Below are 26,108 nucleotides of genomic sequence, written 5' to 3'. Positions count from 1 at the left end.
GTGTGTGTCGATATATCCAAAAAAAAAACCCCTAACAACACGCAAGGCAATTTAAAGAGCAAAGTGATATGTTTTGGGACTTGTGACAAGACAACTAAATCTAACCTAATCAGTCCCTTAAGTGCTGATGAATTATGTTTCTACTTATGAGTCCTTTCAAAAAATTAACAAAAATATAATGCAAGAACTTTATATCATCCCTTTAACAACTCCACCACCAACCATCCTTGGTAATTGTGCTTTAAATAAGACCCAAATTTAATGTGTCATGTTGTAAAATGTCACTGTCAACCATTTATTTTAGGAAATCTTATTACATCTGTGACTGGTAACGTTTTCTTGTTTTATATCTTCATCATGATATCGAGAATGTTGCTTTGCACTTTGTGTGGGACGGACAGATCATGGCCTCTATTACGCAACGAGTGATGTGGGCCAAAAATGTCAGAAACACATGACTGTAATGTGATTTTATAGAAAGAGGGAATGTGTATGACATCAAAATGAAGTGACACAATGTGGATTGTCCATAAACAGCCTTAAACTAGGCAAGGGATTTGCTTAGAATATTTTAAATTGGACTATTTTTAGTACTGGTTGCTTAGGCAATTAGATATGGTTTAAATATATTTTGGTAATGTGCAGACTAATTTTGGAATCATTTCAAGAAAAAACAAGTAAAAGCGTGCCAAGTACGGCCGGGCTGAATCTTGGGAACCCATCACCATTGACTCTGCTAAAATATGGGAGCTTTATCTAGTTATAGACCGAATTGGACCGTACTTGGCGCAGATGTTGAGAGTCATAACAGCGAAATTTCAGCCAAATCGGATAAAAGTCGCGTCTTGCAAGGGTTCAAGAACTCAAATCGGGAGATCAGTTTATATGGGAGCTATATAATGTTCTTGACCGATTTGGACCATACTTGGCGCAGTTGTTGGAAGTCATAACCGAACGCTATATGCAAAATTTCAGATCACTATTTGCGAATCTCGACGTTAATAAATCTCCGAGTCCGGACGGTATAACAACACTTGTCCTTTGTAAGTATTCTTCAACGCTTGCTCGTCCACTACGTAACCTTTTCAACCTTGCTTATCGTACGGGAGTTTTCTCGTTTGGAAGGTTGCGAACGTTCAGCCCATCCCCAAAAAAGGTAGGGCGAACAACCCTGCGAATAACTGGCCAATTGCGATATGCTCCACGCTCTCCAAGTTTATGGAGAGTATGGTTAACCATTATCTTGTCAGATACTTAGAGTCCAATGGACTTCTTAGCGACAGACAGTATGGGTTCCGCAGGAATCCCTCTACGGGAGACCTAATGACATTTTTGTTGGAACGATAGAGTGACTCTATCCACCAGTTTGGTGAGAGTAAGGTCGTGGCTCTGGATATCTCCAAGGCATTTGAAAGGGTCTGGCACGATGCACTTTTATCAAAGCTTGTCGCTTTTGGAGTCGGTAATAACTTTGTTCGATTTGTATCGAGCTTTCTCAGAGATCGCACTAAACGAGTTGTTGTAGATGGGTTCTCATCAGATGAGTAGACATTGACCGCAGGTGTGCCACAAGGCTCTGTCCCTTTCACCTTCCCTTTTTCCTATTTTTTATTGACGATCTTTTGGGTCAGACTTCGAATTCAGTCTAATCATTTGCCGATGACACTAGTCTGTGTCATTCATATTCATTCGACCATAGGCCCAGTCCTCAAGAAATTGTGCGCATTATGAATGAGACGCTCTCCCAGGACGTATTGGCCATTTCCGAGTGGGGTAGAATGAACAGAGTAGGCTATAACGCACAGAAGACGCAGTGCTGTTTCTTGTCTCACAAGCGATTCACTTCTTGTCTCACAAGCGATTCCACTTCAATCGTCGATATCTATCGACTGTATAGATATTGAGCAGTCAGATGCTCTTGATGTTCTTGGCATGAAGATACAATGTGATGTCCGCTGGTCAAAACACGTATTCGAAGTGTCGAATGAAGCATTCATGTGTTTGGGCTTTCTTAAACGGTGAAATAAATATTTCACCTCTTCTGATCTTCTCAATATCTATACTACCTACATCAGGCCGAGGATGGAATATAACTCTCATATATAGGTAGGAGTTCCAAAATCATCCTTGGAGCTACTTGACCGGATTCAACGTAGAGCGATGGTGTTGATTGGGGACTGTAGGGTATCCAACTCTATTGCTTCTCTTGAACATCGTCGGAATGTGGGTAGCGTTGTATTGCTCCATCGTTATATTCATGGCGTGTGTTCCACGTTAGGATGTTCACCAGGAATACAAGACATGCCAGGAACTCACACCCGTTTGTAATTGATTGGCCAGTCGACCGAACCATGCATTACCGAGATAATTCATTTTTCGCCCGATCCATTCGACTTCCGGCTAATGTCTTTCCCACCGACATTGACGTTTAGAAATTTAAGACTAATATCAATAAACACTACTCACTCTTTCCCCCCTCCAACCCTTAATTTTCCTAATTGCCAACGCAATGTACTGCATATATATAGGGGACATCCCTTGTGTAATGGTTACTTGAAAAAAAAAATCGGGAGATCGGTATATATGGGAGCTATATCAGGTTATAGACCGATTTCGACCGGTCTTAGCACAGTTGTTGAAAGCCATAACAGAACACTATGTGCAAGTTTTTAGCCAAATCGGACAAAAATTGTGGCTTCCATGGGCTCAAGAAGTCAAATCGAGAGATCGGTTTATATGGGAACTACAATATATCAGGTTATAGACCGATTTGGACCGTACTTAGCTCCGTTATCGGGAGTCATAGCAGAACACTATGTGTAAAATTTTAGCCAAATCGGACAAAAATTGTGTCTTCCAAGGGCTCAAGAAGCAAATCGGCAGATCGGTTTATATGGGAGCTATATCAGATTACAGACCGACTTGGACCATACTTGGCACATTTGTTGGAAGTAATAACGGAACACTATGCGCCAAATTTCAGCCAAATCGGATGAAAATTGAGGCTTCCAGAGGTTCAAGAAGTCAAATTGAGAAATCGGTTTATATGGGAGCTATATCAGGTTATAGACCGATTTGGACCGTACTCGACACAGTTGTTTAAAGTCATAACAGAACACTATGTGTAAAATTTCAGCCAAATCGGACAAAAGTTGTGGCTTCCAAAGGCTCAAGAAGTCAAATCGGGAGATCGGTTCATATGGGAGCTATTTCCACATCTGAACCAATATGGCCCATTTGCAATCCCCAACTACCTACACCAATATAAAGCAGCTGTGGAAAATTTCAAATGGCTAGCTTAACGCTATCGTGATTTCGACAAACGGACGGACGAACGGACATGGCTAGATCGAATCAGAATTTCGAGACGATCAAGAATATATATACTTATGGGGTCTGAAACGGATATTTCGAGGAGTTACAAATAGAATGCCGAAATTTATATACCCCCATCCTATGGAGGTGGGTATAAAAATTGGAGCATTTTTACACATTTTGATGACATAATAACTCATATATGTGTCATAATGAATTTTGGAGCTAAGGGACAGTTTGCCACACTGTGTAGCCAAATTACTTTTATTATACCCTACATCACTACTGTGGAACAGGGTATTGTAACTTAGTTAATTTGTTTGTAACACTCAGAAGGAAGAGAGAACGACCCATTGATAAGCGGTATGCTCGACTGATAATCGCTTTTTGATTTGGCTATGTCCACCTGCCTGTCCGTCTGTCCATGTTAATTTGTGTACAAAGTACAAGACCCAATTTGAGCCGATTTCTATGAAATTTACCAATAATGCCGAGACTTATAGTAGAATCTCTCGGGCAAAATTTCGTGAGAATCGGTTTACAAATGACGAATATAACTGCAATTTTAGTCCAAATCAGACGAACATATATACGGGAGCTATATCTAAATCTGAACCGATTTCTATGAAATTCAACAATAAGGTCGAAATTTATAAGGGAATCCCTTGTGCAAAATTTTGTGAAAATCGGTTTACAAATGACGATATAATTGCAATTTTAGCCCAAATCGGGCGAACATATATATGGGAGCTATATCCAAATCTGAACCGTTTTTTTCCAATTTCAATAGGCATAGGCCAAAGAAAAGTCTTGTACCAAATTTGAAGACGATCGTCTAAATTGCAATTATATCGTCATTTGTAAACCGATTTTCACAAAATTTTGCACAAGGGATTCCCTTATAAATTTCGACCTTATTGTTGAATTTCATAGAAATCGGTTCAGATTTAGATATAGCTCCCGTATATATGTTCGTCTGATTTGGACTAAAATTGCAGTTATATTCGTCATTTGTAAACCGATTCTCACGAAATTTTGCCCGAGAGATTCTACTATAAGTCTCGGCATTATTGGTAAATTTCATAGAAATCGGCTCAGATTTGGATATAGTTCCCATATATATGTTCGGCCGATTTGGACTAAAATTGAAATATATCGTCATTTGTAAACCGATTCTCATGAAATTTTGGCCGAGGGATTCTCTCAGAAATCTCGACATTATTGCTGAATTTCATAGAAATCGACTCAGATTTGGATATAGCTTCCATATATATGTTCGGCCGATTTATACTAAAATTGCAATTATATCGTCATTTGTAAACCGATTCTCATGAAATTTTGGTCGAGGGATTTTCTCATAAGTCTCGTTAAATTGGTAAATTTCATAGAAATCGACTCAGATTTGGATATAGTTCCCATATATATGTTTGTCCGATTTGGATAAAAATTAGAGACATTTGGTCATTTGTTAAACGATTCACATGTAAATTGGCACAAAGGATTCACTTATGACTCTCGGTATTGATAATGAATTTAATAGAAATCGGTTCAGATTATGATATAGCTTCCATATATATATATATATTCGTCCGATTTTGAAAACAACTCAATAATTTAGTGATTTGTCAATCAATCTTCACAAAATTTGGCACGAAGGTTTCTCTTATAACACTTATGATGACTGATGAAATTTATAGAAATTTGTTAAGTTCTAGATATAGCTCCCATATACATGCGTCTGCTGATTTTCAGTTTCAAGACCTTTGCTAACCCATTTATCAAAATTTTGCACTACGATTTACTCAATGCCTCCTACAATATGTATGGATTTTGATCGAAATTCTACACATCAGACTTAAGCAAATTTTAAATTCGAAGAATTAGCCTGCATATCCAATGTGGTGTTGGGTATAAAAATGTCGGCTTCGCCCGACTTTAGCCCTCACTTGTTTTTTTTTTTAATTTTTCCCAATTTTTTATGAGAGCCTAAAATTAGGCTAAATTTTTCATTTGCAATTATTTTAGCCTAAAAATATGCTAGGTAACTCATTTGCACAACGATTTACTCTATGGCTCCAGCAATATGTATGAATTTTGATCGAAATTCTACATATCAAATTTAAGCAAATTTTAAATTCGTCGACTTAGCCTGCATATCCAATGTGGTGTTGGGTATAAAAATGTCGGCTTCACCGGTCTTAAGCCCGTCCTCACTTGTTTTTTTAAAATTTCCCTCCATTTTTTATGAGAGCCTAAAATTATGCTACATTTTTCATTTGCAATCATTTTAACCTAAAAATATGTTAGGTAAAAGCAAAACTCAAGACGTTCTAAATTCATCTTCGTTTTCTCCCCCATTTTTTTTCATAATCCATGCACCCTTTGTTCTAACATTCTCTAGTTTGATGCATTTTATCAAGGCTTCTGCATATTTCAAAGCCCCTTAGCAATTGGTTTTAATTGCATAAAGTGTGTGCTGCGCACCAAGAAGATGCGTGCTATCAGTGTGATAACATTGAGTTGCAATTTTATAATTAAAAGTTGCAGCTTTGATGGATATATGCGATGAAACAAAGAACATTTGCTTTTGCGTGTGGGGAAAATAGTGGTTGTGGGGTTGTACTATTGTGGTTATTTGAATGCTAATAGATATATAGATGACGAATGAAGTGACAGTTTTTGTGCAGCAGTTTGATGAGGGAATGGGATTGTATTGCTTTAACAACAAACTCAATTAATTGAGAATGTGTGGGGTAATTCGTACAAGAAAAAGTTAGGATTTTTTAAATTTAAGAACTAGTAAAAGCAAAATATGACAAATTACCTGTAAGGAAAGGCAAAAGTCGAACGGAGCCGACTTTATAGTACCCTCTATGTTGAAATTTAGTCAGACTTCAGTTTTGCATATCTATTGAAATATTGAACAGAACCTTGTAAGATTTTCTTACGATATGATCTAAATTGTGTCTAGTTTAGCCTTAGAGGGCCATGTTTGATGAAATTAGGCTCACGTGCTAGAATCGAACCAAAATGCTAAATCTTGTAAAGATCGGACCAAAATTGTGGCTACTACAGCCTTAAAAGGCCATATCGGATGAAAGATATATGTGGGAGCTATATCTAAATCTGATACGATTTTTTATAATCAATAGCGTTCGTTTTTGGACCAAATGCGAGACCTGCGCATAATTTTATAGCAATCGGTAAGAACTCGTTTAATTCAGGTTTACACATTTTGGGGACAGTCTGAAGATATTTGGTGATAGTTTGGGGATAATTTTGGCAAATTGTGACACAGTTTGGGGACATGATGACATATATTTGGGATATTTTTTTAATATATTTTTGGGACTTCGCAAAACAAGTAGCGTATATAGATAGATATTTGAAGATATCGTTGATTTAAAGAATTTTTTTGTCCAAGATACATTTTGGGCACATTGGGGACAGTCTGAGAATGGTAATATGCCGATTTAAGATATTTAGATACAGATTAGGGATAATTTAGGCAGATTAAGTTACAGTTTAAAGATTTGATGACAAATTTTAGACAAATGTTAAAGTGCACAGCTTGGACATATTTTTAAACACATTTTGGGGACATTTACAAACAAGTGGGACATTTTGGGCCAATTTTCTGTAATGAAAGGAATTTTCTAAACCCAGCTGGGGCTATGTGTCATATTTTGGGGACAGTCTGAGCATGATAATATGCCGTTTTAAGATATTTAGACACTTTTTGGGGACAATTTAGCCAGATTGAGACTGAGTTTAGGGACTTGATGACAAATTTTTGACAAATCTTGAAGCAATCATATTTTTAAACACATTTGGTGGATATTTTAGAACAAATAGCGTATATAAAGAACAAAATTAGGACACTATTCACTATAAAGCTTTTTGTTAAATATTTGAAATTTGAAAGTGGACATAGTTTGGGGACAGTTCTGGCAGATTGTAACATAGTTTAGGGACATGATGCTAAATTTTTGAGAAATGTTTAACTTTACATACTCGAGATATTTATACCGTACAACACTTCGGTAGTAAGGGGTATTATAACTTAGTGCATTCTTTTGTAACATCCATAAGGAAGAGAGATAGACACTTTGATAAGATTTAAATAGAAAAGCAAGACAGTAATTGTTCACCAAAGTATGTTTTGAATATTATTTTTTTAAATGGTCACATATTCATACTCCAGTCTATTTTATTACCTTCGAAGCTCAATCCAATAATAACAACACCATAATCGTTTCTTTTGCTTATTTCCCATGCCATAGTTTTTATGGAGAACGTCAAAAATTTCTTTCTATTTCATAAATTCCTCCATCATTAATCTTTATATTGAAACATTTCTCTTGGTTTTATGTACATAAATCATAACTTCATTGAAAACTTTAAGCCTGGTGAAAATAATGAAATTGTCAGCAAATTCAGTCAGCCTTGTGTTGTAGTTTCAAGGTAAAATTAATGTTGTTCAGGTTGTGCAGGACATAAAATCTACAGGTAAAGCATCAACCAAATCCAACTATCTACCAAGTCATTCATTCATCCATACACAATGAGGTGGGAAGATGCCATATATATTAAAATGGCAAAATAAACAAAATAGTGTAGGAGTAATATTGTACGTGTGTTCTTGTTCCCAGAAAGGAAATTTTTTTTGGCATTTATGCTATTCAAAAGTTAATGAAGACAATAAAAACGTGTCAGTTCACCACATGTCCTGCACAAAAATATCCAAAAATCCTTGGCTTACTACAAAAACATGAATATGAAAACATTTATTACAAAGGCAATAAATTTTGCCATACGCTTAATGTTGTCCATGAGAGTAAGGTAGTGTGTGTGTGTGCCTGCATACGTGTTAGTGGCCATCCAAACAAATACCATTAACTTTCACACCTATGATCTCTGTCCAACAAATGACCTTTTTCAACACATCCTCTACAAGAACGGAAGCCTATGGAACCTATGAAAATAACATATACATTCAAAAAAGGGACGCCTATAACATATTGATGCTTTTGTGTACCTAGAGCTTAGCTGTAGGTGTATGTGTTTGCGTATTATATTGAGTTTATGGTCAACACTTTAATACATTGACCGACCATAACTGCAAGTAACCTCATCGACATATTATATTACAAGGGTCTTTACATTCATTGCAACCGAGAACGATAGTTGAACATATAAACACACTTAATTCATTTTAGCCCCTATATGTATGCTTTAATTTATGTTGGTATTGGTTACTGTTTTTTCTCATGAGGGTTGTTACTATGGGCTCATTTACCTATACTAAGGTGTATTGTCCTATGCTAAGTGTTGTTCTGTTTGACATTACTATTGTCATTGTTCTCGGTTGTCGATGATGATGTTGTGTATGGGGTTGGGCTTGGTTTTGTTTTTGAAAGTTTTTTTAGTTTTGAATAAACGGGAGGTTGTAAGAAGTAGGGAAAACAACATGTTTGCTTCACTAGACATTTGAATATTATTTGAAAATATTTCGACTTCTTTTGGCAACATATGGACATTTTTGTGTACAAGTTTATGAAACATGAATCTTAGATATCGAGGACTGTAAGTCATTTTTTGGGGACACTTAGTCAAAGTATGGGAACTTTTGTGCGATATTTGGGGACATTTGGGAAAAAGTTTAAGTCCTGGGTCTTCATTTAATTACAACTGGGCTTTGGATATTTAAAACATATATTTGAAAATATTTTGATAAATTTTTTCATATTTAAGCATAGTTCGGGGACATATGGACACACCTTGGGGACATGTGGACACATTTTGGGGACTTGCTATTTATCCTTGCATTGTGTGGGGCTTTAGAGCATAGATTGGGATCATTTTTGCACAATATGGAAAAAGAATGCAATATTTATTTCAACAGAGTATAGGGAAATTTTATTTAAAATTATTTGAAAATTTACTTCTGGACAATATGTATGGAGATTTGGGAAACACTTGCTTTTTAGACTTTTAAGCTCGCAAACAACACTTAAAATAGTTTTAGAAAGTATTTGGACCATTTTTTTAATATATCGACACAGTTTGTGGATATGTATATGGGACCTATTATGGCGACATCATGTATATTCTACGATTATCTGGAGCAATGAGTTTAAGGACATTTTAAGGCAGTTTGTGAAGATTTTAACTTCGTTTGAGGACATGTGGTGGAAGTTTTTCAACTTAATATAGGAACAAATATTCACAGATGGCTTTTAAACACCCTTTTGCGGAGAGTATTTCAGAGGAGGCAATATTTGGAGACACTTGCTTCTTAACTTTTGGCGCATAAAAACTCTTTGACAACATTCCCACTAATTTTTCGATTATTTGGACACAGATAATATTGCGATAGGGTTTTCGGTTATTGCAGCAGTGATTGGAGACATATGGACACATTTTGGGGACATGTTTATTTTTTGTTTCGTTAAAAAATAAAGTAAGCTAAGGTTTAAGTCAAAAAACAAAATATATTGTAGGGCATTACAACAGCGTGGGTACGTATGGCGAAATTTTCTTGAATATAACTAGGGAGGTATTCTAAGAAATAATTTAATGACATTCCATTATTTGGGTTAAAATGATGCAGTTTGACAATATTTCGATATATTTTTTGAATTTTTGGAGTTCTAGTCGCAACTATTGGGCATTTGGAAAACAGTTTGGGGACATATGAAATTTTGAGGATTTTATGCAAATAATTTTGGATACTTGAACACAATTTGAGGACATGTTTGGGGAAATCTAAAAACATATGCAGACTTGTTTTTTTCTAATGTCCATTCATTTGCGAATATTTGGACTGCAATACACAACTAGGGATGCAGTTTGGGGACATGTTGGGCCATTTTGGGGAGATATTAATTTTCTTCGCAAATTTAGAAAAAGAAGTTTAGTGAATGAAAATAATCGGAGGGTAATAAAAATACTGATTGTAAATTTTTTACACTTGTTGGAGTGCATTTAAAGCTTTCTAGACACAATTACTTGAAATTTAGGATCCAGTTTGGGGACATGTAGACACATTTTGACGACATGTTAATTTTTTGTGCATTATAAGAGCTATTTTAAATTAATTGCAAAATAATGTTGAGGTATTAAAAAACAGTTAGGATTTTTGGACACAGTTTGAATAAATTGGAGAAAACACTTTCTTTGAGGATAATACATCAAAGTAAAGGGACTAATAAAAATCTAGAATCTCTATTTTTATAGGAATTCGAGCATTGGGAGTAGATTAAAAATATTTCGAATCGCTGTTTCGGAACATAAGGAAACCAGGGTCAAACTGAAGAAACTTTAGAGAAAATCGGTTAATAAATGAGTCTTTTATGGGCTGAAGACCACAAATCGGCAGATCGGACTTTTTGGCAATTATATCCAAAAACGGTCTGAGGTGGACCACAATCGATTCGGATATCGGCTGGCCCAATTCAACTCACTATTCTAAATTTCAGCCAAATCGGGTAATAAATGCACTTTCTATGTACTCAAGACTCTTAATCGGCAGATCGGTCTAGATGTCGGCTATATCTAAATAAGGTCTGATGTTGACCATACTAGGTTTAGATATCGGGTGGCCCAATCCAAATCACTGTTCCAAATTTCTATTCTAATCGGCTGGTCGGTGTATGAAAATGCCGGAATCGGAAACAAATAATTACCAATTGAGAAAGGAAATAAAAACACAAGAAAATTAAATTAAATCAAGGCAACTATGTGTATGGTCTGATCTGGATAATATTAGGGTCCGGTATTAATAGGCCTTCCCCAAATCACCGTTTTGAAGTTTCAGGAAAATCGATAAATAAATGTGGCTGTTATCAGTTTATTTGCTCTGTATTGTAATTTACTGTACTATTCTGTGATGTACTGTACTCTACTCCCCACAGTGATTCTTTATTCTTCTTTCGAATCCAATGTTTGTTTCATTTGGAATTGTATATTTCACATTTTGAGGATATGCTGTTTAAGTTTGGGGACATTTTGTTTTGTTAGGGGACAATTTACTAAAAATGGCTTTCTATTCTCATAATTTGACTTTATAATATTTTGTCCGTTTACTCCTACATCTACCTCAGCCTTTATGGCCAACTCATTTTCTCGGTCACTTTTCCCAAAATTATACATCAATTTAGTTCTCTGTAAATATATGTTAATGTGTTATGTTTCTTTTTTTATAAAAAAAAAGTTTTTAGATTGTTGCTGTTGCTTTCTTTTTAAACAAAATTACTTTGCTTTCTTCGTTTTTGTTTATGAAAAGTTTTATGACATCCTAAAAGTATGCTTTGATTTTTTGCTTTATCGCCCAAAACTATGCCATGCATTATTATTACAACACCCTCTTATACACAGGCATACATAAAACAAATAGCATATGTTCCAGATGTGTTTTTATTCTCCTTTTTTGGCATTTGGTTTTTTGCAGGCATGCGATTTTCATTTCTTAGTTTTCTATGTCGGCCTCTCCTCTGGTGTTGTTGCATTGCACGATAATGTCACTTTGGTTTTGCTCTTATTTTTCCCCCTATGTGCCATAACTACCTTTTGGGAGAGAGAGAGAAAGAGCCGAAGAGAGGTAAAGAAAGTGTTTTTCGTTATTGAGGTTGTATTGAAAGGGTGGTTGGAGGCAAAATCTAAATCTGGGTTATTGGGCAAATTGCTGGTATTTTATGTTGTTAATGGCATTTTTCGGTGAGACAAAACACCAACAACATAACACAACACAACACATTAAAGGCAGACACTACAACAAAAAAGAGGACGGATAAGGACTAGCATGAAGACATTGCAGGACTACAAAGCAACATCCATATAGCTGTGAAAAGTGCTAGTAAATAGTGGTCTGGTCGAATCCCAAATACCCTTTAAAATGATTTCGGCCTTAAAGTGAGCCTAAAAGGCTTAAATAATTTTTTTTTATTAAATTTTGAAGAGCTCAAGTGAAAATTTTGCCAATTTCAGGAGAAATTTCTGTGAAAATCCCATTCGATTAAAATTTTTAATGAAAATCTATTTTTTATATACTTTTCTATTTGTTGTTATTGTAGCAGTGTGTTGTACACTTGACTCCATCGGGTCAATCCGGTACGTACAACCGGCTGCCATGGGATTTTCTAGAGATGTATGGAAGCAAGAAAACATAGCTGCCGAAACGGACGGAAGAACAAAATGGCAGAAAGTATGATAAGCACCAAAGTTTTACTGGTTCAACTTATAATCAAATATTCATTAAAGTAACTCTTTTGGATTTTCCCAAGATGTTACCAACGGTCTGGCAATAACTATACCTCTTAGTTCTATAGGTCTAGGGCATAGAAACTCTTTCTGATAAGTATTTACTACGTTGACCCAATGACATTTTTTTGTAGAGAAATTGAGGTAAGATTCCTTTTTTTTGTTCAACTCAATGCTGTTTATTTATTTAAACGCAATTTGTTGGTGCTGGTAGTGGATAGTGACCAAGTCTTGACACACAGCTATCTTTGATTGCATATATCCTTATTGTCAAAGGAAATCAATGACGACAATGAATGTGTCAGAGATAGAAGGAAAAGGTAAAAAGTCTTGGGACAACAATGAAAATCAAATCAATTCTCTGTCAACAAATTGCTGATGAACATTTGACGTCATTTTCTATTCAATTAATACGTAGAAGAATGTTCTACGTTTCCTATTCATGCACTTAGACAGTCAGTCCTTCGTCCATCTATCCATCACTAATTTCATTAGCCTTGGGGCTGGGTTTTAATATGAATTTGCTGGAAATGTAGCAATTTATTTAAACATTTTCTGCTAAAGCCTTAGGCGGGGCCAAACAAGGATGCTGCTATGCTAATGGTGTTAAAGAAACTCAAGGCAGAAATCTCCACCTTAACCCAAGACTTAAATATTTTACCATTTTTGTTATTTGTCAACTGTAAAAAACCTTTCTTTTTTCCCAAAAAACAAAAAAATGTGCACAATTTATTATGCTATGGTGGTAATGCCGTTTTGGCTGTCAAACGATTTGTGTTTTATGGGTCTACAAAAGTTTTGTAGTTGCAGGCTAAAAAATAAGAAACAAACTTTAAAAAGAAATGCCAAAAAGGGAGATTATATTAAAGCTCTCCATATAGGCTGTTGAAAAAACAAAACTCAACAATGTTTGCATACTTTTAGGCAAGCATTATCAAATAGCTATAGCCATAGCAGAAAATTCTTTTCTCCTATAAACTCAACGAATTTTAATGACTAATTCTTTTTGGTTTTTTTTTTCTTAGGTTTTGGTTTCTTTTTATTATTATTATACCCTTTCTGGCGAAGGTTGAGACTGGCGCCTAAAAACATACTTGAAACTTTTTCTTTTGTCATGTTTCTTTTTATTTTTTTGCTTAGTGTTTTATTTTTTTTTCGGAAGCAACTGCCACAAGTACTCAAAGTTCATATCAACATAATTTCAAATGAACTGTTAAGCGCAAAAAAGTCTTAAAGAAACGCAAATTGGAACCTTGACTGGGTTTACGCCCTAAATATAGGCTTTTTCATTGTTAAAAGTATGTAGTGAAAATCAGCAATAACTAGCGAAAAAGGTTACAATTTCAGGCTACTGTAAGCAAAACCTTTGTTAGTGTGTGCAACAAAGTGAAATTTCTTTCATATTTTTTCAAACACCAAAAAATTTAGAACTTTTGAATTTTTTTTTTAATTTACACATAAAAGTATGCAATACAAATCAGCACAGACATTGTAACAAAGATAAAAGTTCTGGTCATGGTAAGCCAAGCCTTTAGTACGGCAAACAATAAAGTAAAACATATTTAAGAGGAATCGTACATGGTTAAAATAGTTTAATATTAGCCTAATAGTATGCAGTGAAAAACCGCACGGTAGTGGTAACAAGGGCAAAAGTTCTGGTCATTGTAAGCCAAACCCTTGAGAGTGTCCGAGTGTTTTAGAAGCCCTATATGGCTAAAACACCGAGAAATATTGAAACATTTTTTAGTTTCTACCTAAAAGTATGCAGTGAAAATCAGTACCTACTTTAATGCATCCCAAGACTTCTATTCGTAACAAATATGAATGAAAAGGGCTAGATTTTTTACAATTCCACGTTCTACTTTTCAGTTCAATGACTACATTTTATTCTCAAAAGTTATGTTTTCCTTCCCAATTTCCCGATCTTTGGCTGTATTTATGGCAACGTATTACCAATCAACCCTTTGCCAAGCCGATTTTTCCCAAAAGTATTTGAATGAATTTATTATAAAAATCATATCATACCACAAGGGGCTGCATGCGAATCTCCTTACCTACCCCTTTACTATAGACCAAACACAATAAGAAAAATTGACAAGCGTTTAACGTCATAAAAATCTACTCTAGCAAAATATCTTTAGAAAATGCATGTTCGCAGTGTGGTTTCAGCACCAACACCCTAGTCGAACCCTTTACAAGCCCTGCATTGTTTGGCAGTACCTCTTGCCAGACGTAGGCAACAACAACAAAAAAAGTCAAATCAAATTAGAATTCAGTAGCAAAATATCCAAAGAATACCAATTCAAGTTCATGTGTTACGCTGATATCCCTTCGCCTGTCTGTGTCGCAGTTGATATCAATAAAAAAAGTGCATGTTTTCTTCTGCTACCACGGTTGACTGCCTTCCTCCGGGGGCTTGAGCCTAAATTTCGACCCCCCATCTCTGGTTTTACCTTGCTTTGGTTATGTGCCCTTTACTGTCATAATGCAGATTTAATATTATTATGAATCGACGACAAAGTCGACGCCCTTCGTTCGAGCATGCATGTTTGCCGGCTTTTTCTGTTTTTGTTTGGGCTTACCCCCTTACGCCCCTTTTTGGTAAAGTGCCGAAGCGTTGTGCTTTTGGTTGTTGCTATTGTTGTTTATTGGCATATTATGACATTTTGATGATTTTTCTATGGGCTTTAGTAATGATTTTAACAAATATGTACCGAAGGCAGTTGTGATTTGTTGTTTGTTTGCTTATTTTGCCACTGCAAGGCAAAGTTTTGAGTTGAGATGGGGTATTTATTCTAGAACATGTGGATATTTTTATATAGGGGGAGGCAATTAGAGATTTTGTGATACGCCACAACAAGTTGACAAGAAACGTAAGGAAATTTTGTGCTACGGAAAAATTGAGAGAATATGAACTTTGTGCAGAAGCCTAAATTCTCACACAAATAAAGAAAATTACCCTAAAAATATGCTACATCTATTAGTAAGCTTAAGTCTTATAAGCATTTGGGAAGCATAAAGCATATGTTAAGAAGATAACTGGAATGAATAACATTTTTATTATGAAGAGCTTCCTAGTTTAGGAACAAAATTATCTTATTTTTCGTCTCTCCAATCCAAAGTTCGAAAGGGTCTAACTTAAAGCCCAAAGTTAGCTTAAAAGTATACTTTAAATAACAAATAATCTGCAGAAGTGCCCTGTTCAATCACTCATGAGATTTAATGGCAAAATCTCAATCCATATTGCCGCTAACCCAAACTTAAAGCCTTCGTACTTTATTAGCCTTAAAAACATGCTTAAAATAGTTGCAGTAATATTGTATTTGGGTTCGAAAGTCAGTTTATTGGGCCGAATTCCAATATTTTTTAATCTCAATCCATGATTCAGCAAATAATTGTTCATGGAATGCGATGTCACATGTTCAACTCAAGTTTCAGCCAATTCTAACGCAAAGCCTTTATTATGATTTACATCAGTCAGCCCATAAGTATGCCTTATACACTACAAATTTGGCAAAAGTATTGTCTATAGTGTTAAAAAAAACAATTTTTCACAGGAGTGGATAGCTAAAACTCAACCCAATGTACAAAGCTTTTCTTCTCAATAAGTCTAAAAGTATGCTTTAAATACTAAATCCTTTAGAGAATAATAATAGTTAAGATTGAAACTATAAAATTGAAATGGAATGCGACAGCACAATCTCATTTCAACAATTCGTTACTGACCGTAGTCCGAATAAGCTAAAAAATACGCTTGAAATACTAAATCCTTTCAAGAATTGTGATATTTAGGGTTTTATTTGAAATCTGACCAGTAATCCTTTATTCCTACTCAGCCTAAAAGTATATCTATTTAGCCTAAAATTATATCTACTCAGTCTAAAAGTACGCTGAAGCTATAAAATTGAATTGGAATTCGACAGCACAATCTCATTCCAACGACCCGTTATGAGAAGCCTTTATATATTATCAGCCTACAAGTAAGTACAAGTATTTGCTAACCATATTCCGAGTAAGCCTAAAAATACGCTTTAATTGCTAAATCCTTGCAAGAATTGCGATTTTTAGGGTCTTATTTGAGAACTGATCAGGCATCCTTTATACCTACTGATCCTTAAGGTATGCTTTGAATTCTTTTAACGCTAATCAGCCAAAAACATTATGTAAATTATTTAATTGCAAGAATGGCGTTAAAAGTGTAAAAAATTTAATGCTTATATTCGAAAAACTTATTGCAGCTTTAAAGTAGGTTTGTTTGACAAATGTCCTTTAAAGATCTTTCAAATAAACCGACTTTAAGGCAGCAATAAATTTTATAAATTCTGGTACGGGCAAGTCTTTATTCTCAATAAGCCAAAATGTGTGCTTTAAAAAGTTAATCCTTTCTAGAGTTGTATAGGAGTCGAAACTGCAGATTGGTCTGGGACTTCGCAGCAAAAATGCAGTCAATGAGTATGCTTTAAGCACTAAACATTTGGAGAAAGTATCGCTGTTGGCTAAGAAAAAGCCTTTATACCATATGCGCCCAAAAGAAAGCTTCACATCTTTTTATACACAATCTGCCTTAAGGAATGAATAAGGAATGAATAAAATAAATATAATGAAATTGCATAACAAAATCCAAACACTAGGTTTAATCAGGCTAACTGAACCATTTCTTACCAATTTACCCCAAAAGTATGCTTTAAATAATTGCTTATTTTTAGAAAATCCATTTTCTCTGTCTAATTTGGAAATTTTTCATGAGTTTCTCTGGCAATCTCCAAATTTCTTTCTTTCTTTCTTTACAAATCACTTAATTTTTTAACTTTTTCTTTCACTCACCTCATCAGTTCAAATGTTATGCACAAATGTTTCCTAAAATACATATAATCCAGCATATGTATGACATTATGAGATCCATCGGCATCTTTTTCACGCAGCTCATCCAATATATTCAATTCGACCACCGCCTGATTTAAGAAACGCTTTTTGTTGCGTATTATTTTGATGGCCACATGTGTATTGGTCTTGTGATCCAAGGCTCTGATCACCTGGCCAAAGCTTCCTTTGCCAATAATTTCGAGAATTTCATAACGAAAAGCAATATGATCATGTTCCATCTGGAAAAAACAAGAAATGTAAAACAAAACAATTTTTTTGAAGAATGTTAAATTTCGACATACAATTTTATAATTTCCCAATTCATCATCATAGCCCGAATTGGTGGTGGAAGCTGCAGGCTTATTGGAATAGTTTTTATTGGCATTTTGGCCAAAATACCAGATTTCTTTATAGACTTTGAGCTCTTCAAATTCCATATCAGTCAAAAAGTTGCTGTATTTTTTAACAAGTTCTGTAATTGAATAAAGAATGAAAATTAATAAATAAATGGAAATGTCAGGTGTAAAATATATCAAAGAATAGAAGCTTTTTGAACAAAAGTTTAATAAAATAATAAAAAAATAAAATAAAAATTATATTATATTTTAATTAATTTAATTTTTAATTTAATTTTATTTTATTTTGTTTTTTTTTTGGCTACCATTTATGCCCATCCCTATAATTGCTTCCAATGGTTATGTAAACATGTCAAAATAATCCTCCTGATGTATTTTTTTTTTAATCAGACCAAAAGTGTGCTATGATTTTCATTGTAGCGTCTGTTTAAGACATCTCTTTTTACTTAGCTTGATATTCAAAAACAATTTTCGACAAGCCAATTCTCCACAAAAACATGTGAGGGGAAAAAATTTGTTTAACTAATTTCACTCTTCCACTTTGAGCCATTCCAAATTAGTATACCTCTCTTCTAGCTCGAGCTAGAATGTGTCTAAGACATCTCTATTCTTGGGTAGTTTTCTAACCATTCCTCGTTAATGGGTTAATATTTTTAAATAACCTAAATGTTTACTTTTAATTATGACTGTATCTTAATGTCTTAACAAGTCAGGCTAAAAGCAAAATCCAGAAATTTTTGTTTTTATTTCCCATTACAGACAATTTATAAATAATTTTGTTTTTTCAAGTTTCTTCTGTATACTTAACCCAAGAGCCCTAAAGTATGCTTTAATTTTTATGTTTGCTGTTTCTTTTTGGCCATACACCCAAAATAAAGCCCAGCTCGTTGTTTGGTACTTGCCTTTATGACCCGTATTTTAATTTCCTTCCTAATTAATACTTGACATTTAGCACACTTGCAAAACATTGCCTCTTGGCATGAATATTTGAATGTGGCCATGTTTTAGAATGATGACATTTCCGTAGCGAATCATTACGCATTATGGCCTTGACCTTATTGTGGAGTTTTTTTATATTTTAATATACAACAGAAATATTTGGTAATGCAAGTGGGCAAATAGCCATTGAAAATAAAAAACATGTATTAAAAAAAAGCATACCCTTAGGCTGGGATTAAGCTAAAAAGCAATGTAAGCTTATTAAAACAAGTATTTGATTGGATTATTTAAAACAAATTATTTTTTCTTTTACTTCCTTTGTTCTCTCTTTCATACCTGATGGTGTCATGGGAGTCATACACTTCATATCATCTCTGCCTGAATTGGCACTGCCCGTACTGCTATTGGATTTTGTCGATGAACCTCTTTCCCCACTCGACGAATTGCCATGTGAGGACACTGTATTGGAGGATACCGGCGATCCAAGATTATTATTGTTGTTGATATTGCCATTATGATTGTTGTTGTTATGGTTATTATGGTTGTTATTCATATTATTCAAATTTCCATTTGATGGACTACGTTGCGTATGATGTGAGCTTTGCTGCTGTTGCTGCATTTGTGAAGTATGATGATGGCCATTTGGGTGATGATGATTGCGGGAGGAGCCACGTGTAGTGCCACCATTGCAGAGATTTGGTAAGTCGAGGCGTGAATTGGAGAGACGTGCATCACGATCGCGACGACATTTGTCGTTGTCGATCTGAACCTGCAAAGGGAAAAGAAAAAAAAAAACAACAATAAAAATAAAAAATATAGCACAAATTTGTAAGAAAAATATGAGTAGATTGTTTTTTATTGGCCAACTTAGGCTCATAAATTAAAAACTTTCTTGTTTGCCACGTGCCATTTCGATGCCTTCATGCATTTTTTTTAATATATGTCAAATTAAATCATCATTTATTACGTGACTATCAAAATGTCAAGGCTCATTTACATTCACATCTATTACTGAATATGAAAGTTTTACTAAATGATAACTGTCCCTGGTAGTAAGTAAATGGGAACAGTAGAAATTCCATTTCAAAAGCCATGCAACTCAACAATAATTGATGAGACATCCCTGTTTGAAAATTTTACGATCATCATGCGAACATAAATTTGACTTTCTCTTCCCATGATCGAGATGCTTTGCTTTGAATACCCTTCAAATAAATTACAAATTAGATTACAGAACAAAGTTTGTTGATTATTTGTCACGCAAGTGATATGGCATTTCAGCCTTAAGTTAATATAAAGTTCTGTATATTCTTGGAACTTTTACTTTTCTTGCCAATATGCTTGACATTCAAAGAAAAATGGTATAACTTGTAAAAGTCTATGTCATATTAGCCAAAAACTTTTTAGCTCAGTGTTGAGAACATACATGGGGGAGGTAATGATAGTGGCATATGCCAAAATGTATAGTATACATCAAGGGATCATTTTGCTAATTCTCGAAAAGTTTCCATTCAGCTATTGTTATGTATTTAAACAAATTTTCAAAAATTGGTGGCCAAAAACTTAAGTTTCCTATAAAATCAAATCACTTTAGTAATCTTTTGGGTCATTACTTTGTGTAGACTAGTTTTAGTTTTGGGTTTTGTTTGCATAGGCCCTGTAGCATCTTAGCATATCTTTAGGATCCTGCTGTCGAATGTACATATGTTTGTGTGTGCCTGTGCAAATAGTTTTATATTTAATTATACCTTTCTTTACTTGCTTGCACCACAAACTTGATTTTATTTACCCCAAAGTTTTAGTGACATTTTCTGGATTTAAGTTTTGTGGCCGTATAGTGATTGAGTTTAATTTTTTTTGCCCCTTTTGTACTTACCGGCATTTCACATCGATCCAACATTTTGTTTGTTTTTAATTTTCCAGTTTTCTGGTTAGTCTGGTTAGTAAAATTATGGTTTTTTTTTGCTGTATTTTGGTTTTTATAGATTTTTATAGTAGGCTTCTAAAGTTACCGGAGACGCGTTCATTGGTGTTGGTTGTGGTTTAGGTGCGGTTTGCTGAAAAATAATGAAAAAATATAAGAAAAAAATTAGCAATGGGTTTTTATTAGAGAATATGGATGCAGTTTGAAAATTGGAAATCAAACTTAAAATTTAAGTTCAAAATTTTAGTAAATTTTTTTACTAAAGAATTTATGCTTATAATATTGCTGTTATTTATCCTAGACTTTAGAAATATGAAATTGGAAAATAAATTTGTTATCGTCTTGGTAAAAAGACAAAACGAAAATCGGTCGTTTTTGTACATCCCTTAAAATATGCAATAGTTTTTACAGTGAAAGTTAACCACTAACATTGTAGAAATTACAATGTCTTCAAAATGTCAGTTTTAGGCTCACCTTAAATTTAATATTGTCCATAAGAAAATGTTTGCCCCCAAAAGTATGCACCATTTATTTATAATCCCAAATATACGCAAGGTATTTAAACTAAACCATTGTAAGAATAACAAGGGAGGCCACCATAGCGCAGAGGATAACATGTCCGTCTATGACCCTGAACGCCTGGGTTCGCATCCTGGCGAGAACATCATGAACATATTCAGCGGTGGATATCCCTTCCTAATGCTGGCAACATTGGAAAGGCTAGTTTTAATACCCTTTCCTAAAAGAAAGGGAAGTTTTAGTAACCTTTTCATTTGGTATGGCAGCCATATAAAAACTTCTCCACAGAGAGGTGTAGCATTGCGGCACGGAGTTCGGACTCGGCTATTAAAAGAAGGCCCCTTATCATTGAGCTTTGACTTGAATCGGTCAGCAATTACTGGTATATGAGAAGTTTCGCCTATTTCCTAACGGAATGTTCATGGGCATATTTGCATTTGCAAGAAAAACAAGATGTTGAAAAAAATGTTCGAGTTTACTACGAAATATTTTAGTTTTAAACAAGTAAAAGCGTGCTAAGTTCGGCCGGGCCGAATCTTATATACCCTCCACCATGGATCGCATTTGTCGAGTTCTTTTCCCGGCATCTCTTCTTAGGCAAAAAAGGATATAAGAAAAGAGTTGCTCTGCTATTAAAACGATATCAAGATATGGTCCGGCTTGGACCACAATTAAATTATATGTTGGAGACCTGTGTAAAATTTCAGCCAATTCGTAGAAGAATTGCGCCCATTGGGGCTCACGAAGTAAAATAGAGAGAACGATTTATATGAGATCTGTATCGGGCTATAGACCGATTCAGACCATAATAAACACGTTTGTTGATGGTCATGAGAGGATCCGTCGTACAAAATTTCTGGCATATCGGATAATAATTGCGACCTCTAGGGGTCAAGAAGTCAAGATCCCAGATCGGTTTATATGACAGCTATATCAGGTTATGAACCGATTTGAACCTTATTTGACACAGTTGTTGAAAGTAAAAATAAAATACGTCATGCAAAATTTTAGCCAAATCGGATAAGAATTGCGCCTTCTAGAAGCTCAAGAAGTCAAATCCCCAGATCTGTTTATATGACAGCTATATCAGGTTATGGACCGATTTCAACCATACTTGGCACAGTTGTTGGATATCATAACAAAACACGTCGTGCGAAATTCCATTCCATTCGGATAAGAATTGCGCCTTCTAGAGGCTCAAGAAGTCAAGACCCAAGATCGGTTTATATGGCAGCTATATAAGGTTATGAACCGATTTGAACCATACTTGGCACAGTTGTTGGATATCATAGCAAAACACGTCGTGCAAAATTTCATTCCAATCGGATAAGAATTGAGCACTCTAGAGGCTCAAGAAGTCAAGACCCAAAATCGGTTTATATGGCAGCTATATCAAAACATGGACCGATATGGCCCATTTACAATACCAACCGACCTACACTAATAAGAAGTATTTGTGCAAAATTTCAAGCGGCTAGCTTTACTCCTTCGGAAGTTAGCGTGCTTTCGACAGACAGACGGACGGACGGACGGATGGACGGACGGACATGGCTAGATCGACATAAAATTTCACGACGATCAAGAATATATATACTTTATGGGGTCTCAGACGAATATTTCGAGTAGTTACAAACAGAATGACGAAATTAGTATACCCCCCATCTTATGGTGGAGGGTATAATAAAACCTGAAGTAAAGCTTGGTACCTAAATGTATGCAATATTTTTTACATTGCCGCATTTATGGCCACATTGAATTGTTATTATCAGAATTAGTCTATAGCAACGGGAGCGAGATAACCCTAAACCCACGACCCCTTCTTCTAAATGAGGTAGCGATGGTCTGGTGGATGGTGACACTGTGTCTGTTGATGTCCCAATAGTCGACTATATTTACAGAGCAATGATGATATCTGAGTGCCTCGGTGTGTATTAGTCATATTCGTAGGGCTTATGGTGCACTGAGGAGCATTCTTGATGTCCGGCCGTTCGTCTGTCGAAAGCACGCTAACTTTCGAAGGAGTAAAGCTAAGCGCTTGAAATTTTGCACAAATACTTCTTATTAGTGTATGTCAATTGGAATTGTAAATGGGCCAAATCGGTCCATGTTTTGATATAGCTGCCATATAAATCGATCTTGGGTCTTGACTTCTTGAGCTTCTAGAGGGCGCAATTTGAAATTTTGCACATGTCGTTTTGGTATGACTTCCAACAACTGTTCTTAGAATGTTTGACTTTTTAAGCCTCTGGAGGGCGCAATTATTACTCGATTTGCCTGAAATATTGGAAGCGGTGTTTTGCTATGACTGGTGTTTTTCTATTCGAAATAGTCATTTAAAGAACTTGTTGATTTAGGTTAAGTTCTTGAATGGGTCAAATTGGGCTATACTTGCATATACATAGCTGTTACAAAGACCTCCAGATCTCCAGATTTAGGGTCCTAAACCCACTAAAGACGCATTTATTACCCGATTTCACTGAAAATTGAAACAGTGAGTTGCTTTAAGACTCCCGATGTCTACCCCGAATATTGTCCAGATCTTGCCATATTTACATAGTTTATGTAATCTTTCCCACAGTAAAGGGTAGATTTAGTACCCTTTCCCAAAGGAAAGGACAGATTCATTACCCTTATCCAAAGGAAAGGGTAGTTTTGGAGTTTTAGTACTCTTTCCCAAAGAAAAGGGTGGTTTTAGTACAATTTCCCAAAGGAAAGGGTAGTTGTAGTTCCCTTTTCCAAAGGAAAGAGTAGTTTTAGTAAAATTTCCCAAAGGAAAGGATAGTTTTAGTAAAATTTCCCAAAGGAAAGGGTAGTTTAATTACCCTTAACAAAAGAAAGGGTAGTTTTAGCATCCTTTCCCAAAGGAAAGGGTAGTTCTAGTACCCTTTCCCAAAGGAAAGTGTAGTTTCAGTACTCTTTTTCAAAGGAAAGTGTAGTTTTAGTACCCTTTCCCGAAGCAAAGGGTTGTTTTAGTACCCTTTCCCAAAGATAAGTGTAGTTTTAGTACCCTATCCGAAGCAAAAAGTTGTTTTAGTACGCTTTCCCAAAGGAAAGGTTAGTTTAAGTACCCCTTCCCTAAGAAAAGGGTAATTTTAGAACCCTTTCTCAAAGGAAAGGGTGGTTTTAGTACCCTTTCTCAAAGGAAAGTGTAGTTTTAGTAACCTTTCCGAAGCAAAGGGTTGTTTTAGTACCCTTTTTCAAAGAAAAGTGTAGTTTTAGTACCCTTTCTTAAAGGAAAATATAGTTTTAGTATCCCTTTCCAAAGGAAAGGGTAGTTTTATAAACCTTTCCCAAAGGAAAGGGTAGTTCTAGTATGCTTTCCCAAAAGAAGGGGTTGTTTTAGTACCCTTTCCCAAAGGAAAGGTAATTTTAGTACCGTTTCCCAAAGAAAAGGGTAGTTTTGGTACCCATTCCCAAAGGAAAGGGTAGTTTTAGTACCCTTTCCCAAAAGAAAAGTTAGTTTTAGTACCCTTATCGAAGGGAAGGTTAGTTTTAGTACCCTTTCTCAAAGCATCGGGTAGTTTTAGTACCCTTTGCTTAAGAAAAGGATAGTTTTAAATCTTCCCTAAGAAAAGGGAAGTTTTAGTACCCTTTCTCAAAGGAAAGGCTATTTTTAATTCAAGGTATTATTCCATTTTTTTCACAACATAATATCATCGATCCATACAGCCCATGGCAGTTATGGAATGGTATGCCATAGTGGGCGTGCGACATGCCCCCTCCCTATGACATACCATACCAAAATTCCCAACTCCTTTTTTTACTTTTTTAGTTTTGTTTACGAAGACAAAGTCGTAGACTGAGAAGAAAGTAATTTTAAAAATTTTCTTCATTATACAAGAGCACAAATTCCTACTGTCCCCAACTACTATTTTTTTATTATCAAAAAGCTTTAATCTGACAAGATATACGATAAAGTAGGAAAATGTTTACCATGTTTATTCCACGGAAATCTCTCTGTTTGCTAAAACCTCCTATGGATAATATCTATACTTGTTTACACCATTTGAATATCTATTTTCTGACATTTTCCGTAGGTTAGGGTTAGAGTGGCATTATATTTTCTATATATACCTACCTATACATTTTAAGTCTATTGTGATACTTAGGAAGCGACAGACCAGACATCTGGTGGTTTTTTTTTGTAATGCAATAGTTTAGATTCCTACTGTCCCCAACTACTGTTTTTTAATCTAGTTAAATAATTGAAAAAAAGACTTCAACTAACGAGAAAAGAGATTAATGATGGTTTTTATTTCACAGAAATCCTTTCCTTGAAAAACAGACTTCAACTAACGAGAAAAATCATTATTGATAGTTTTTATTTTGCGGAAATCTTTTTCTCTCAACAACTCCGTTGGCAATACCTCCTTATTTTTTATAGATTTTTATTAAATTTAATTTTAGCAATTATTAAATTTGAAAAACCTTTCTCTTTTTTTGAACAAAAGTTGTTTTGAAAAAGTTAAAATTTTTGTGATAAAGCGTTTTGTTTCTTGTATTTTCTTCCCAGAATAGCCTAGATTCCTACTGTCCCCAACTACTATTTTTTAATTTTATTATAAAAATGAAAAAAAATTTCTACTGACGAGCAAAATGCTTCTTAAAAGGAAGTATTCCAAGGAAATCCTTCTTTTTTTTAAAACCCCCTTTGGATAATATCACCTTTTTCTCACACAAATCGTGTGTCCTGACATTTTCCATAAATCAAGCAAAAAATTGTTTATATCACATTTTGTGTGAGAGAAACTCTTAGGAAAATGCAAGCTCATAAAGTGAAAAGCTATTAATATAAATCAATAAACTATGTAATATTTATGGTAACAAATTCACACTTTAGTCCTCCCCCTGCCGTCCGTCTTTTCGTTCATTACTTTCGTTTTACCCAGATGCTTGAGTGGCGACAAGATAAACAAGTCTCTTTAACGACT

General features: G+C 34.9%; 1 protein-coding gene across 1 annotated transcript in view; it reads right to left on the bottom strand.

Annotated features, from left to right (window-relative positions):
• Window positions 1–26,108, bottom strand: part of LOC106092501 (dual specificity tyrosine-phosphorylation-regulated kinase 2) — a 272,286-nt gene that overhangs the window by 26,787 nt on the left and 219,391 nt on the right. The window contains exons 4-7 of the mRNA XM_059366108.1: window positions 20,611–20,791; window positions 19,071–19,503; window positions 17,742–17,911; window positions 17,401–17,678 (exon numbers count right to left, since the gene is read on the bottom strand). Coding sequence (XP_059222091.1) covers window positions 17,401–17,678; window positions 17,742–17,911; window positions 19,071–19,503; window positions 20,611–20,634 — 905 coding nt within the window. The 5' untranslated portion in view covers window positions 20,635–20,791. The remainder of the gene's footprint in view (window positions 1–17,400; window positions 17,679–17,741; window positions 17,912–19,070; window positions 19,504–20,610; window positions 20,792–26,108) is intronic.

The sequence above is a fragment of the Stomoxys calcitrans genome, chromosome 3, assembly GCF_963082655.1.
Source record: "Stomoxys calcitrans chromosome 3, idStoCalc2.1, whole genome shotgun sequence".
In the NCBI taxonomy this organism is placed as follows: domain Eukaryota; kingdom Metazoa; phylum Arthropoda; class Insecta; order Diptera; family Muscidae; genus Stomoxys; species Stomoxys calcitrans.
The sequence above is the reverse complement of the archived record's forward strand: the minus strand, read 5'-3'. Positions and strand labels throughout refer to the sequence as shown.